We start from the raw sequence: 14,753 nt of genomic DNA, 5'->3' as shown, positions 1-14,753 counted from the left end.
CCACAACGAAAAACTGAATTTTATTGAGTAATTCAGGGTTGCTCTTTTGAGAAAATGAGAAAGCTTGAAGGCTTTTTGAATGGTCAATTGGAGTGCTTACAACCAGAAACCAACAAAGTTATCTTTGTGGAACCCACTCCAATGAATGCAAAATATTAATTTTAACACGTTTAACAGGAGAGCAAGATGGGCAATGTTATGTATTGATTAACAAATAGTTGTCGATCTCGATCTCAATCTCGATCTCGTTTATTTGTGAAAAAGATGTCTTTGTCCGGTCTAGAGGTTGCTGTGATCGTCATCGGCGTGGTGGCTTTGTTGACCCTGCTGTTGCTGCTTCTTGTCTACTGCCGTCGAAGTTTTCCAACAAATCCTAAAAGTACTATCTTTATTCCTCCTTGTGTTGTGTCTCCCATTTTCACTAAGTTTATTATATATTATATACATATATACATGGAATAGAGATCGATCTGATTGATAGAGCTAATAAGGTTTCAAAAGATATATAATGGCATTTTATTTGGATGAAACGAAGTGGAATTAATGGAGCCTGAATGTTTTATCTTTAACTGGGGAAATTAAATCTCTTCTTTTATAATATTTGGACAAATTAATTAATTACTCGGCTTTTCTCACAAATCATTTTGGAAAATCTGGTTCCATCTGCATTTCAGAAGGCTTTTCATGATTATAGAATTATTCAATAATTTGTATTTGTTTTTGTATGATTACCAGCAGAAAGATTTTGCTTGATTCTTTGTTGTTCTTTTTCATTGCCATTATTGCTATAATTTGATATATGGCCCAAGCTTTGTTAACTTTTACTATAAAATCTAACTTTATATATCTCCATCGCAGAATGCTTTTGATTATTTTAGATTTATACAAAGATTTGTATTTGTCTAGTGTGATTTCCATCAGAACTTTGGGTTTTTGTTGTTGTTGCACAAGTATTGCAGCCGCGGCCACCACCACCGCCGCCTCCACCACAACCTCCACCGCCGCCGCCACCACCTCCGCCGCCTCCACCGCCACCTGGAATTGCCTTTACTTATGAAGAGCTAAAAAGGGCAACAGATGGGTTCTCTGATGCTAATCTACTCGGAGAGGGTGGTTTTGGGTATGTGCATAGAGGAGTGCTTCCAAATGGTAAAAATATTGCGGTCAAGCAATTGAAATCCGGAGGCATGCAGGAGGAGCAATTGAAATCCAGAGGCAAGCAGGAGGAGCAGGAGCGTGAGCGTGAGCGTGAGTTTCAGGCAGAGGTTGAGATTATTAGTCGTGTGCATCACAGACATTTGGTCTCATTGGTTGGATATTGCATTTCTGGAAAGCGGAGACTGCTTGTCTGTGAGTTTGTTCCTAACAACACATTGCATTTCCATTTGCACGGTAATACTTTCAAATTTATGATTGTTTTCTTAATTAATTCATGGGTGCAATGAACAAACCGAGTAAAGTTCTTGTTAGTGTGTGTTTGACATCTATTATCAACTGTGCAATGAATAAACCTGATCAGTTAAATTCTTGTTAGAGTAAGTGTGTTTGGCGGATCTGCTACCAACTTCACCAACCATGATTGCCAAAGTTTCTAGCATTGACTTCTTCATTTAAATTTAATGAATTATTTGGGTTTTTGCAGGGGAAGGTCGACCAACTATGGATTGGCCTACGAGATTAAAAATTGCATTAGGATCTGCTAAAGGATTGGCCTATTTGCATGAGAATTGTGAGTAACTGTTACTTTGCTATTCCTTATTAAACAGCTGATATTTTCAATAATATGCGTGTGGTAATTGTAACTGTTGAGAGCAACATAACATTCTCTTGCTTAATTTCTTCATTATTGTATTTATAGGCATTCCTAAGATTATTCATCGTGATATTAAGGGGACCAATATTCTTCTTGATTTTGACTTTGAGGTGAAGGTGAGAAATTTTTAATTATTCATTCCTTATTATTTTATTTATTTATTAATTTATTTATTTTGTTGAGATGATCGGCGAAGCCGCTAAAAAAGGCAATAGCATGCACGAGCTTTAGCAGTATAAGTAAGGGCGAAGTCCGCACATACATAGACATTGAGACCACCGGCACATAACCACTACTCACACTTCCAAAAATGTGACCTCACTCATGATTCAAACTCTCACTACTTATGAAAGATTCAAATGAGAACCCTCCTACTAATAGATCACTTTATCATTGGTACTCTCATACCTTTTAACTAAGCATTATTTTCATTACCTTCCTCATTCCCCCCATTCTTATTTCTATCCCCCGGTTTTTTCCCATTCCCCGTTCTCATTCTTGTTCCACAAACAGAACAGGTCCTCAATGGTTACACCAAGTAATAGCATATGCTTTGTTGCTATATATGTACCATGTCCGTGATTTAATTTCTAACTTTAGCCTGCTTGTAAATTGTACACAGAATTAAAATTTATCTAAAGAGCTAATGCTTGCTTAGTTATATGTTTGTTATTGATTCATAGCCAACATTTTCATTTTATGAATATGTATGTGGTTATTTGCAGATTGCAGATTTTGGACTTGCAAAAGTTGTACCTGATAACAACACTCATGTTACAACCAAAATCAAGGGAACTCATGGGTAACTAAAATTCACATTCCCTTCTATCAGTACTAATTTTAACAAAACATGTTACTACTGAAAAATCCAGATTGTTCAAATGGTATTCCTGTTTCATAGCATTGTTATTCTTGGTTTTTTTATAAAAGAACTTTTTTTTTTTTGCTGGTGGATAACCTTGTATTTGGGGCCAGTGTCTTGTTATTGTTTGCCCTTTATCATCTAATTCTATAACTTGCACTGCAGTAACACAAACTCTTCTTCTTCCATATCACTAATCTGTCAATTCCTCCAGGTATTTGGCACCGGAATATTTTTTTTCTGGCAAGCTAACAGATAAAGCAGATGTCTACTCCTTTGGGGTCATGCTTCTGGAGTTGATCACAGGAAGCCTGCCTGTTGACAGCCAAGATATTGATGATAGCTCGGTTGCTATGCTCAGTTCCTCGCTCGTAAGTGCTTTAGATGAAGGCAATTATGAGCTTCTCGTGGATCCAAGGTTGGGGAAGAACTATAATCCTAATGAAATGGAACGGATGGTCGCTTGTGCTTCTGCTTGTGTTCATTACACTGCAAAGCTTCGACCTCGAATGAGTCAGGTACTCTTTCCGCTTCACAAAATTTGCTCAATATATGCACTTCATGAAGTTGCAATGAATAAGTTCTCCAGCTGTGAATTTAAAATGTATCAGTTCATTACCAAATTTCACTACTTTTGATTGTCTTCCAAACCAACTTAAAGATGTTCAAACTTGATTTTATTTTTGAATGGGAAAACTGAGCAGGTGGTAGGAGTATTGGAAGGACATGCATCTGTTGAAGATTTGAACAATGGTGTTCCACCCGGCCTGAGTAGAAGCTACAAGCCTACAGCTACTGAAGAGTGAGGGCCTGGAAAACTTAAGAAGAATGGTATTTGGGCTGTAAAGTAAACATTCTCACATGCCATTGTTATCAAGCATTAAGGTAACATTTGAATTGAATTAATCATTCCCCTCTGTGATGATTACTAAGAGGGGGATATAACTCCCCTCACCAAGGTAATAACCATTACCCCCAATATTGGGGTAATGGCCATTTTTCTCTTAATTTATTTTGTGATGATTTTATCTTGTATTTTGCATAATTATTTTTTTAAAACTTTTTTTGTAACAGCTTACAAAATTAAACCTTTGGGATGAGTACTTATTGTTTTGGATTATTGGTATATTTATAATGAAATCCATTAATTTAAACAGTTCATTACAATAATTAAATTTATTACAATGAGATTGATAATATTTCACACTACAAAAATTATTATTAAATGAATAATTAGATTGAATGATAATTACATAATTATAATGCCTATAGTTAATTTAAAAATTAAAAATAAACCCTATGGCATATATAAATATTATTTTTAGATTAAGGGTATAATAGTAATCTTCTCATATATTCTTTCTAACTTTTTACATTCCTAAAAAGTTTCCCCTCCAACCAAACAAAGTTTCATTCCCATGGCCTTCCCCAAAGATTCATTCATATCTCTTTCCCTAAAACTTTTAATCTCATTCTCATCCCCATTCCGATATTCAAATGCTACCTAAAGGTCAGGAGAATAGTGAAACAAGGATGCAGTTAGAACACGAAGAATTTCATTAAACTATTTTTTTTCTTTGTTGCAGCATTGTGAAACTTACTTTTTTTCAATGTTTATTTGTAAAACTCCCCCTCGCGCCTTTTTAACTAAAGCCACTGTGGCCATATTTTTCTAAAGTTTTCCACCATGTATCTGGTTTTACTATTGCTACAGAAGATTTTATATTTTTATATATATATATATATATAAACAATAAGTGTTATATACATCAAGCAATGTGCATGGACTAACCACGGTTGCATCTAGCAAGGCTTGAACTTAAGACCTCTTAAATATTTCACATTACTTTTCACAATTAATGGGACCAATACCACTGAGTTATAAGCCTTTTGGTATTATTGTAGAAGTTGTATGTATTTTTCTGATAAGTAACAGAGAGCATAACTGATTAAGGGGGTTTTGATTCTTTGATTGGAATTGGGGATGAGTTGAATATGAATGAAAATGTAGGGGTAGTGAAGTATGAATGAAATTAAAGAATGTGTTTAGTTAGTAAGGTATGAGAAGGTGATTCATTAGGAATGGAAAAAGTAAACAAAGAAAATGTAGAAAAAAAAACTTTTATACCCTTAGAGCTCGTTTGGATTGCGGAATAAAATGAGAAGGGGGGGAATGAAAAGAAAGGAGAAATTGGAATGAGATTAGAGGGAAGGAGATGATAATGAATAAAGTGTTTGGTTGAAGAGAATTAGAGTTAGAAATAAAAAAAATATAAAAAAAAGACAGATATGATAAAAATTATAATTAAATATTTCAATTAATTATTATAATTTAACAAAGAAAAAAAATAAAAAGAAATATAGGAGATTTTTCTAACCATATGATTGATTGATTGATTGAACCTGTGCTGGGCGCGGTCCAATTTGACGTCATTTGAGTAAACGGGCTTGTGCGGGACCACTTAGATTGAACCAGGCCTAATTTGTTGGCTACATTTGTTATGAGAAATTGCAGGGGCCCATGTGCAACCGCCTTATATAAAATTTGTTATTAGAAATCGTAGGCGTCCATGTGCAAACGATATAAATGGAAGGGTGAATGATTATATAGAACTGATTTTTTTAAAAAAAAAAATCAGTTTGCATTGGTAATTATATACGGATTTTGGACGGTGAGAATGAAAAATATAAATTTAATTTTAAAAAATAATAAATAAAATTCTATAATACGCATTTATCATTCATGGATATATGTAAAATAAAAATATAATAAAATATTTATAGTAAAGTTGATTTAAAAGATCAACTCAAAAGAGCATTGAAAATTCAATAATATTGAAGATCATTCAAAATAGTGATGAATTAATTAATATGAATTTAAATAATGATAATGGTATGACCACCATATTTATATAAATCTACCTAATTTTATATTATTATAAAAATAATTTAAATTTGCATTAGATTTAAACTAAGCTAACTAGGATATAGTTGTTGTGGTATGTCGGTATAAAATGCATGAATTGTTATTCTTAGAAATATAAAAAGATAGATTCATGTAGATCAAAATAACTTCGAAGGCTTCAACTTTAAGGAAAATTTTAGAATTTTTTTCTTATTAATATTGTAAGTTTTAAAAAATTTAATATTATCGACAACCATTGGATGGTCCAGTTCAAAAGGTAATTGGTGCAGATCAAAATGTTTTTTATAGTTTACCTCATTAAAATTGTAAACTGTAAAAATTTATCATTAAGAAGGTGAAGCAGATAATGTTTTGAGTCTGGACTCTGGACAATGGAATCCTACCATTGTTACGCAGCTCATAAACTTAATAATCAAAATAATTGAATTTTAATAATAATTTTTAATATAAAAAATTGAAATCCCTGTAATGGATAGTGTTGGCGCATTGTTGTCTTTGCTGTTTCACATTGACGGTGGCAACTGCTAAGTCAAAACAATATTGGGATTAAATTATCACGTGATGGTGGCTGTGAGCATGTGAGGTTTGCTTTTCATGACTAACGGGACCCACCTTTGGTTTATGGGATTAATTAAGCTTACTTAAGCTTTGAGCTTAAGCTGCTCTCTTTTGCATATAAAAGGGATGGAGAGGAGCTCATTCTTCACGCGACAAATGAGTCGGTGGGGGAAGAGTGGGAAAAGAAAAAAATATGTTAAGAGAGTTCGGTGTGGAAAAAGAGTGGGAGAGACAATAAATATATTAAAGAGTTTGGTGTGGGAGAAGAGTTAAAAATATTAGAGAGTTTGGTGTACAAGAGAGAGCAATAGTGCATAAGCTAAAAAGGTTCAAGTAATTAGAAATAATAACATAGGTCTCTCTTATTAGGGAGTAAATAAATGTTCGAATTTTTGTTAATCAAATTTATCTCAATGTTGCATCCCTCTCCCCATTCGTGGACCTACGAGGTGAGACTGTGTTTGAGATAATAACTTATGCACGCATACCCCTTGACAAATATATTTGAGGTAAATAATTTACACATGATACTGTAATAAAAATATTACATGTGGTTGTTATTTTTGTCAAAAGGAAAAAATTTTGTTTTAATTATTAGTAAAGAACTTAGAATTCTTAAAATTTTTTAATTTAGTAAAATTTAATTAAAATAATTGAAATTTAATAATAATTTCTTAATATAAAAATTGAAATCGCTGTAATGGACATCGTCGGCGCATTATTGTCTTTGCTGTTTCACATTGACGGTGCCAACTGCTTAGTCAAAACATTGTTAAATTATCACGTGATGGTGGCTGTGAGCATGTGAGGTTTTTGCTTTTCATGAATAACGGGCCCACCTCCGGTTTCTGGAATTAATTAAGCTTTGAGCTTGAGCTGCTCTCTTTTATATATAATAGGGAATAAAAGGGATGGAGACATTGGAGAGGAGCTCATTCTACACGCGACAATTGAGTCGGTGGGGGAAGAGTGGGAAAAGAAATAAATATGTTCAGACTTAAGATAGTTCGGTGTGGAAAAAGAGTGGGAGAGAAAATAAATATATTAAAGAGTTTGGTGCGGGAGAAGAGTGGAAGAGGAGATAAATATATGAGAGAGTTTGATGTACAAGCGAGAGCAATAGTGTCAAAGCTGCATGGCTCAAGTAATTAGATACAATAACATAGGTCTCTCATATAACATGTGGAGTTATAAAAGTTCAAATCCTCATTAGAGAAATTTAACTTAAACGTGATGTTGCTTCCTATCCTATTAAATATTTATTGAAAGAGGAAATTCTAGCATTAAAAGTTTTGAATATGAAAATAATATATCAAATATGGTTGAATTTTGTAAAATTTTAAGGATGTAATTAAATTTAATTTACAGACATAAAAGAAATAAATGATTTTAAACCTATTTTAATAAAATAAAATAAAATTTAAAAATAGAAGTAGTTTAAAAAAACCTTTAATATTATGAATTTTATATAGTATATTTTTAATCCATTCATTGAATTATTAATTTATATTTTATTGATCCCATAAAATTTTTAAAAAATTATTATTTTATGTATTAATTATTAATTTAATATATTAGCATATGTCGATAGATAGTTGAAATAAATATTATTTAATAGAAGTTATATATTAATTTATCGAATATTTATTAATGCCACCACCAAACGCTGAACGCTGTCCCACACACCCTCTCTCTCTCTCTCTCTCTCTCCTGTGCTTCTAGATCTCTCTCTAATAAACTACAATGAAGACGAGGAAAAAAAAAATCTCTACTTGGGTGGGAGGAGATGATAAAAGGAAAGAGATTTGATTCAAATATAAACCATAACTGAAGCTCTCTTTTAATGCTCAATGGATAATCCGGGAAGACGCTTGTACAACCAGAAAACAGCAAAACTTGTGAAACTTAACCCACTCCAAAGAAGACAAAATATTAATTTTAACAGGTTTAACAGGAGAGTGTGAAACTTAACCCACTCCAAAGAAGACAAAATATTAATTTTAACAGGTTTAAGAGGAGAGAGAGAGAGAGAGAGAGAGAGAGGAAAAATGCATTGCTGCCACGTATGCCTGGAGAGGGAATTGCTGGCTGCCGTTGCCTCTACTTCCGTTACATCCAAAGTACTATCTTTATTCCTTGTTTAATTCTCTGATTTTCCCCTAGTTTTATACCTAGATTAATGGAGATCTTGTTGATTACGCTTGGGTTAATTTCAAAAGAAAATTGCCTTTTGGTGTTGGAACTCCTTTGGATGAACCAAAGTGGAATGGACATTAATAATAATAAAGTGACAATGACTTTTTTATGAATATAAATAAGATCAACAAAGTATTAAAAGTTCTGGGATGTATAATATATATACAAGATCTGAGAATAATATAAGAATTCTGAGCAATTAGAGTAAACTAGATCTTCTTGGGAGAAATTTGAACCCATGACCTCCTTTTTTAAACTTTGGTGTCATACCATTGGACTATCCAATGGTTGACAAATTGAATTTTTTTATCCTAATTAACTGGAGAAAGTCTCTTTCTTTTATGACTTATATATATGAACTGAAATTAAAAAGTCAAACTATAATATTTGGACAAATTATTCGGTTTTTTTTACAATCATTTTGGAAAATCTGGTTCTATCTGCATCTCAAAAGGCTTTTGATGTTTATAGAATTATTATTATTATTATTATTTTACTAATAGGAGATAAGTACCTTTCATTTAAGAGATTATCAAAGGAACACACTGCACCAGTGATGGTGACTTACAAAACCTCCTAAAAAAAATTAATTATAGAATTATTCAATAATTAATTTGTATTTATTTTGTATAATTATTAGCAGAATTTGTTGTTTGTGTTGTTCATTTTTATTATCATCATTGCTAATTTGATATACAGGCTAGTTTCGTTAAGCTTTACTACAAAATCTGGTTGTATCTGCATCTTAGAATTTTTTTGATAATTATAGAATTATACAATAGTTGTATTTGTTTAGTGTAATTTCTATTAGAAGAAACCGTGGGCTACATCACTAGTAATTATAAATGTTTATAATTGAGAGGTCTTGAGTTCGAGTCTCTTATATTACAATTCAATTTCTGCATCTTCTGTAGGAATTCCGTATAAGAAATACAGTCCTTTTGTTCTCCCTTTCAAGGTTACATGATGGAGATTTATTTTTATAAATTCAGTTAAACTACCGTAATTGATACACTACTATAGTTTGTGTTTTGTTTTGTCACTTTTAGACTTTGTTAAAAAAAAAAATAATAATTCTATGAGAAGTTGTGGATTTTATTCACCACTGCTAATTCACTGCCCGAGCAAGTTTTATTATAATATCTGGTTGGCATTGCCGTATTGGACAGATGAACTAAGTTGACTTTTATCTCACTGATCTGAGCGATCTTGCAGATGAATTGCCTGATCGATTTCCACCACTTCACTCCCCAACCCCTCCTCCTCCACCACTACCATCACCTTCTGGTCGCAAAATAATAAAATCCGCGTCCTCCTCCCCCTCCACCACCACCACCACCACCTCTGGTCGCAAAATAATGCCTCCGCGTCCTCCTCCCCCTCCTCCACCACCTCCACCTCCTCCCTCGTCGCAAAAATACCTCCGCGTCCTCCTCCCCTCCACCACGACCACCACCACCACCACCTCCTGGTCCCAAAATAACACCTCCACGACCACCACCACCACCTGGTCCCAAAATAATACCTCCGCGACCACCACCACCACCACCACCTCGTGGCAAAATACCTCCACCTCCTCGTCGCAAAATACCTCCGCGTCCTCCTCCCCTCCTCCACCACCTCCACCTCCTCCTCGTCGCAAAATACCTCCGCGTCCTCCTCCCCCTCCTCCACCACCTCCACCTCCTGGAATTGCCCCTCGTTTCTCACAAAGTACCTTTACTTATCTACAGCTAGCAATGGCAACAACTTGGTTCTCTGAGGTTAATCTGCTTGGACAGGGTGGTTTTGGGTATGTCCATAGAGGAGAGCTTCCAAATGGTAAAGAGATTGCGGTCAAGCAATTGAAATCTGGAAGTGGGCAGGGGGAGCGTGAGTTTCAGGCAGAGCTTGAGATTATTAGTCGTGTGCATCACAGACATTTAGTCTCATTGGTTGGATATTGCATTTCTGGAAGGCAGAGAGTACTTGTCTATGAGTTTGTTCCTAACAAGACATTGGAATTCCATTTGCATGGTAATATATACTTTCAAATTTATAATCTATTTTTGATTCATGGGTGCAATGAATAAATCGAGTTAAATTCTTGTGAGAGTGTGTTTGACATCTATATATATTACCAACTGTGCAATGAATAAACCTGATCAGTTAAATTCTTGTTAGAGTAAGTGTGTTTGGCGTCTGCTACCAACTTCACCAACCATGATTGCCACGCATCACTGATTTATTCATTACTAGCACGGAAACTATGAAATAAATTGAAGAGCTTAATTAAATGTTTGTTTGTAGATTCTACCTAGCATTCACTTCATTTAAATTTAATGAATTATTAATTTGGGTTTTTGCAGGGGAAGGTCAACCAACTTTGGATTGGCCTAAAAGATCAAAAATTGCTTTAGGAGCTGCTAAAGGATTGGCATATTTGCATGAGGATTGTGAGTAACTGTTACTTTTCTTTTCCTTATTACACAGCTGATATTTTCATTATACGTACGCGTGTGTTAATTGTAACTGTTGGGAAACATTCTCTTAAGTTTTTTTTCATGGGTCTATTTATAGGCAATCCTAGGATTATTCATCGTGATATTAAGCCGGCCAATATTCTTCTTGATTTCAACTTTGAGGTGAAGGTGAGAAATTTTTAATTATCCTTTCTTTCTTATCATTATTTTTTTGTTTTTTATGCCTTAACATACATACTATATACTATACAAGAAATGGAAATTATTATCTTCCATTCACGTTGAAAAAGGGGGTTAAATGGAAGTTTTTCAACCCTCCATTTAATTCCCAACTACCCTACCTTCCATACAACCTTTGATCCAAGCAAGGGTTGGTTAATAACCTTCCCTTACAAAACCTTCATTTACCCCCTCTCAAGCAAGCCCTAAAATTCCTCCAAATTGGGGGATGATGAAGAGGTAATGGATGTATAATGCGTATATTTCCCTCTCTTCACATTTATTTGTTATTTAAAATTAATAAAACTAATTTACATATTTAATTAATATATTTAGAAATTAACTAACTAATATATTTAATTATAATAATTAAAGTAAATATGATACTCAAATTATTTTATAATGAAATTTTTATTTTTATTTTAAAATTTTAAATACTTAGAATATTGAAATTAAATTAGTTGGTGACATTAAAATTTCAATAATTGAACTATAATTATTTAATGAAAATATTTAATGAAAATATTTAATTAAAATAATTTAATAACCGAATAACTGTTAAAGTAAATTATTTACTTGAAATATTTAATTATAATAAATTAAAGTAAATAATTTTTTTTAACTATTTAATAATAAATAATGTTAAATATTTATTATTAAATGTAATCTATTATTTTATGCGACATAATCCCATAAATGTAATTTTATTATTTATCTTCCTCTTTTTATTCCCAATCCCCATTACCTCTAACCAATAGAACGAAACTCTTCTCCGAAATGGTTGCACAACTGATGTGGATCATATTCTCTCTCCTAATCAACATCTTAATAAACAAAAAAAATTAAAAAAAAATCACTCGTCTCTCTCTTGTCTGAAGACCTTGGCCCTAATTTCTTTTTTTCACCGGACCCCACACCAAGGCCGACACCGACGCCGACCCCATCACTGATGCCGATGCTGACAAGACAATCATAGAAAAATTATTGTTGGGTTATGCAATAAGACAATCATAGACATTTCCAGGAATGTATACATTATTTATATTGCATCACAAAAGCAACTATTCACCAAAAAAAATTATGATCAAAATAAAAATAATGCTCATAATAATCCTTAGAAGTAAGCATCTCATTCACTCAAAATGTATTTCAATGTTGGTAAAACATAATGAGCAATGAACATTCATTATTCAGAGACAAGATGAAGTTTCAGTTAATTAGGAACTTGATCAAATGGACTTTAATGCTTCGATTTTGCTTTCAATATGAGCTTCGTGGTCTTTCAAACGATTGGTGACACCTTCATTCTCCCATGGATGAGCGTAGGAACACCCTTGAGCTTGAACAAATTATCAACTCTCCATGGATGGCTAGGATTTCTCTAGGTCGGTCTATCATGGATGGTTGGCGCCGGAGAGGAGAGGTTCGGAGACGGCATCAGTATGACTTGGATGGCGTCGGAGAGGAGAGGTTCAGAGACAATGGAGGGTCGGCGTCGGCGTTAGTGATGGGGTTAGGCGAGAAAGAGGAATTAGGGCCAAGGTCTTCAAACAAGAGAGGGAGAATGTGATCCACGTCAGTCGTGCAATCATTTCGGAGAAGAGTTTCATTCTATATAGCATTACTCATTTTTTATTACCACCCCCATTGCCCATTCTCATTTCTATTCCTCTTTTTTTGTCCCATTCCCATATTCTCATCTCCATTCTACAATCCAAAAATATCCTTCACTGTTATGTACCATGTCAGTGATTTCAGTAACTACAGCCCGCTTTTGCAACTTTAAATTTTTCATGGAACTAAAATTTATCCTAAGAACTGATGTTTTCTTAGTATTATGTCTAATGTTGATTCATAGCCAACATTTTCATTTAATGAATATGTAGCTATTTGCAGATTGCAGATTTTGGGCTTGCAAAAGTCGCACCTGATAACATCACTCGTGTTTCAACCAGAATCATCGGTACTCGTGGGTAACTAAAATTTATCATTCCCTTCTCTCAGTACTAATTAATTTTAACAAAACATTTTACTATTGAAAAATCCAGATTGTTCAAAAGACATTCTTATGTCACAGTATTGTTATTCTTGTGTTTTTATGGAAGAACTTTTTTTTGTGGATAACCTTACATCTGGGGCTAGTGTCTTGTTATTGTTTGCCTTTTATCATCTAATTCTATAACTTGCATTGCTTTACAGCTTGTAAATAACACAAACTCTTTTTCTGTATTACTAATCTGTCAATTTTTTTTTTTTTGAATAAAGTGGATAAACCATCAATTTAACTAATCTGTCAATTTCTCCAGGTATTTAGCACCAGAATATGTTCTTTTTAAGACGCTAACAGATAAAGCAGATGTCTACTCCTTCGGTATCATACTTCTGGAGTTGATCACAGGATTGCGGCCTGTTGACAACCATGCTTTTGATGATAGCTTGGTTGATTGGGTCAGTCTCTTGCATCCATGGGTCAAATTTGATCATATTGTCACTGCTTTTGCTGTGAGAAATTTGACTGCTTGTTACTGTAGGCCAGGCCCTTGCTCACACGTGCTTTAGAAGATGGCAATTATGATCGTCTCGTTGATCGAAGGTTGGGGGAGAACTATAATCGTAATAAGATGAAACGAATGGTAGCTTGTGCTGCTGCTTGTGTTCGTGACACTGCAAAGTATCGACCTCGAATGAGTCAGGTACTCTTTCGGCTTCATAAAATTTGCTCAATATATGCATTTTATGAATTGTTGCAATGAATAAGTTTTCCAGCTGTGAATTTAAAGAAGTATCATTTTCATTACGAAGTTTCACTACTTTTGATTGTCTTTCAAACCGGCATCAAGATGTTCAAACTTGATTTCATTTTTGAATGGGAAAACTGAGCAGGTGGTTCGAGTATTGGAAGGACATGTATCCCTTGAAGATTTAAACAATGGTGTTCCACCCGGCCAGAGTAGGAGGTACAGCTACTGAAGAGATGAGGACCTGGAGAACTTTAGAAGAATGTCATTTGTGCAGTAAAGTTAACATTCTCACTCACATGCCATTGGTACGTATCAAACATTAAAGTTCAGGAGATGAGTGAGACGGAGATGCAGAAGACAGAATTTCATTTAAACTGATTTTTTTTTTCCTCTGCTGCAGCATTTTGGAACTTTTCTCAGTGTTTAATTGTAAAAATTCTATAGTATTAAGGCCACTGTGGGTATATATATATTTTTTTTATTTTTTTCACAATATTTTTTAAAAATTGTTTCAATACAATTGGGCTGAGTCCTTTGGTATTTCTGTAGCAATTATAAGTATTTTTCTGATAGGCAAATAACAAAGAGTATATCTGATTGAATATATATGTATATATTTTTTTCCAAATTGGAAATGATGATATTTAACATATTATTTGGATGAAATTTCAGTTGCATCAAGTTTAGCTTTTTTGGTCGCTGGAACTTGCACGTCTTGTACTCCTTTCTTTCTTGTCAAACGAGGAGGTTCTGCTAAGAAACCAGCTTCTTCAATCCACCGAGATGAAGGTTTTTTGGACCGATCACTTCGGTGGGTAGCGACTCATGAAACAAGAGTTGTCGTCGGGGCAACAACCGTTGAGATAGATTCTTTCGCCTTGAGGGATTTTGCTAGCTCCTTGAATCTTTTGTGAATGAGATCATCATCATCACTAGCATAATCAACCTCCTCTAATGGTGATTCCAAAGCGTCTCC

General features: G+C 33.9%; 2 protein-coding genes across 3 annotated transcripts; both read left to right on the top strand.

Moving 5' to 3' along the window:
- Positions 1-207: 207 nt before the first annotated feature.
- Positions 208-3,778, top strand: LOC120255076 (proline-rich receptor-like protein kinase PERK1). Of its 2 annotated transcripts, none has more exons than XM_039262976.1 (7): positions 208-379; positions 952-1,350; positions 1,643-1,729; positions 1,859-1,929; positions 2,539-2,615; positions 2,890-3,193; positions 3,380-3,778. In XM_039262976.1, exons 1-7 carry the CDS (start codon positions 265-267, stop codon positions 3,479-3,481), a joined length of 1,155 nt encoding a protein of 384 aa, XP_039118910.1. In that variant the 5' UTR covers positions 208-264; the 3' UTR covers positions 3,482-3,778. The 2 variants fall into 2 exon arrangements, with proteins under 2 accessions (XP_039118910.1, XP_039118908.1); XM_039262974.1 differs by having other exon boundaries at positions 952-1,392.
- A 6,158-nt stretch (positions 3,779-9,936) lies between these two features.
- On the top strand, positions 9,937-14,338 carry LOC120255078 (proline-rich receptor-like protein kinase PERK1). Its single transcript, XM_039262978.1, has 7 exons — positions 9,937-10,371; positions 10,704-10,790; positions 10,915-10,985; positions 12,933-13,009; positions 13,343-13,484; positions 13,568-13,729; positions 13,920-14,338. Exons 1-7 carry the CDS (start codon positions 10,095-10,097, stop codon positions 14,004-14,006), a joined length of 903 nt encoding a protein of 300 aa, XP_039118912.1. The 5' UTR covers positions 9,937-10,094; the 3' UTR covers positions 14,007-14,338.
- The last annotated feature ends 415 nt before the right edge of the window (positions 14,339-14,753 follow it).

This window comes from Dioscorea cayenensis, unplaced genomic scaffold, assembly GCF_009730915.1.
Source record: "Dioscorea cayenensis subsp. rotundata cultivar TDr96_F1 unplaced genomic scaffold, TDr96_F1_v2_PseudoChromosome.rev07_lg8_w22 25.fasta BLBR01000822.1, whole genome shotgun sequence".
In the NCBI taxonomy this organism is placed as follows: Eukaryota; Viridiplantae; Streptophyta; class Magnoliopsida; order Dioscoreales; family Dioscoreaceae; genus Dioscorea; species Dioscorea cayenensis.
The sequence above is the reverse complement of the archived record's forward strand: the minus strand, read 5'-3'. Positions and strand labels throughout refer to the sequence as shown.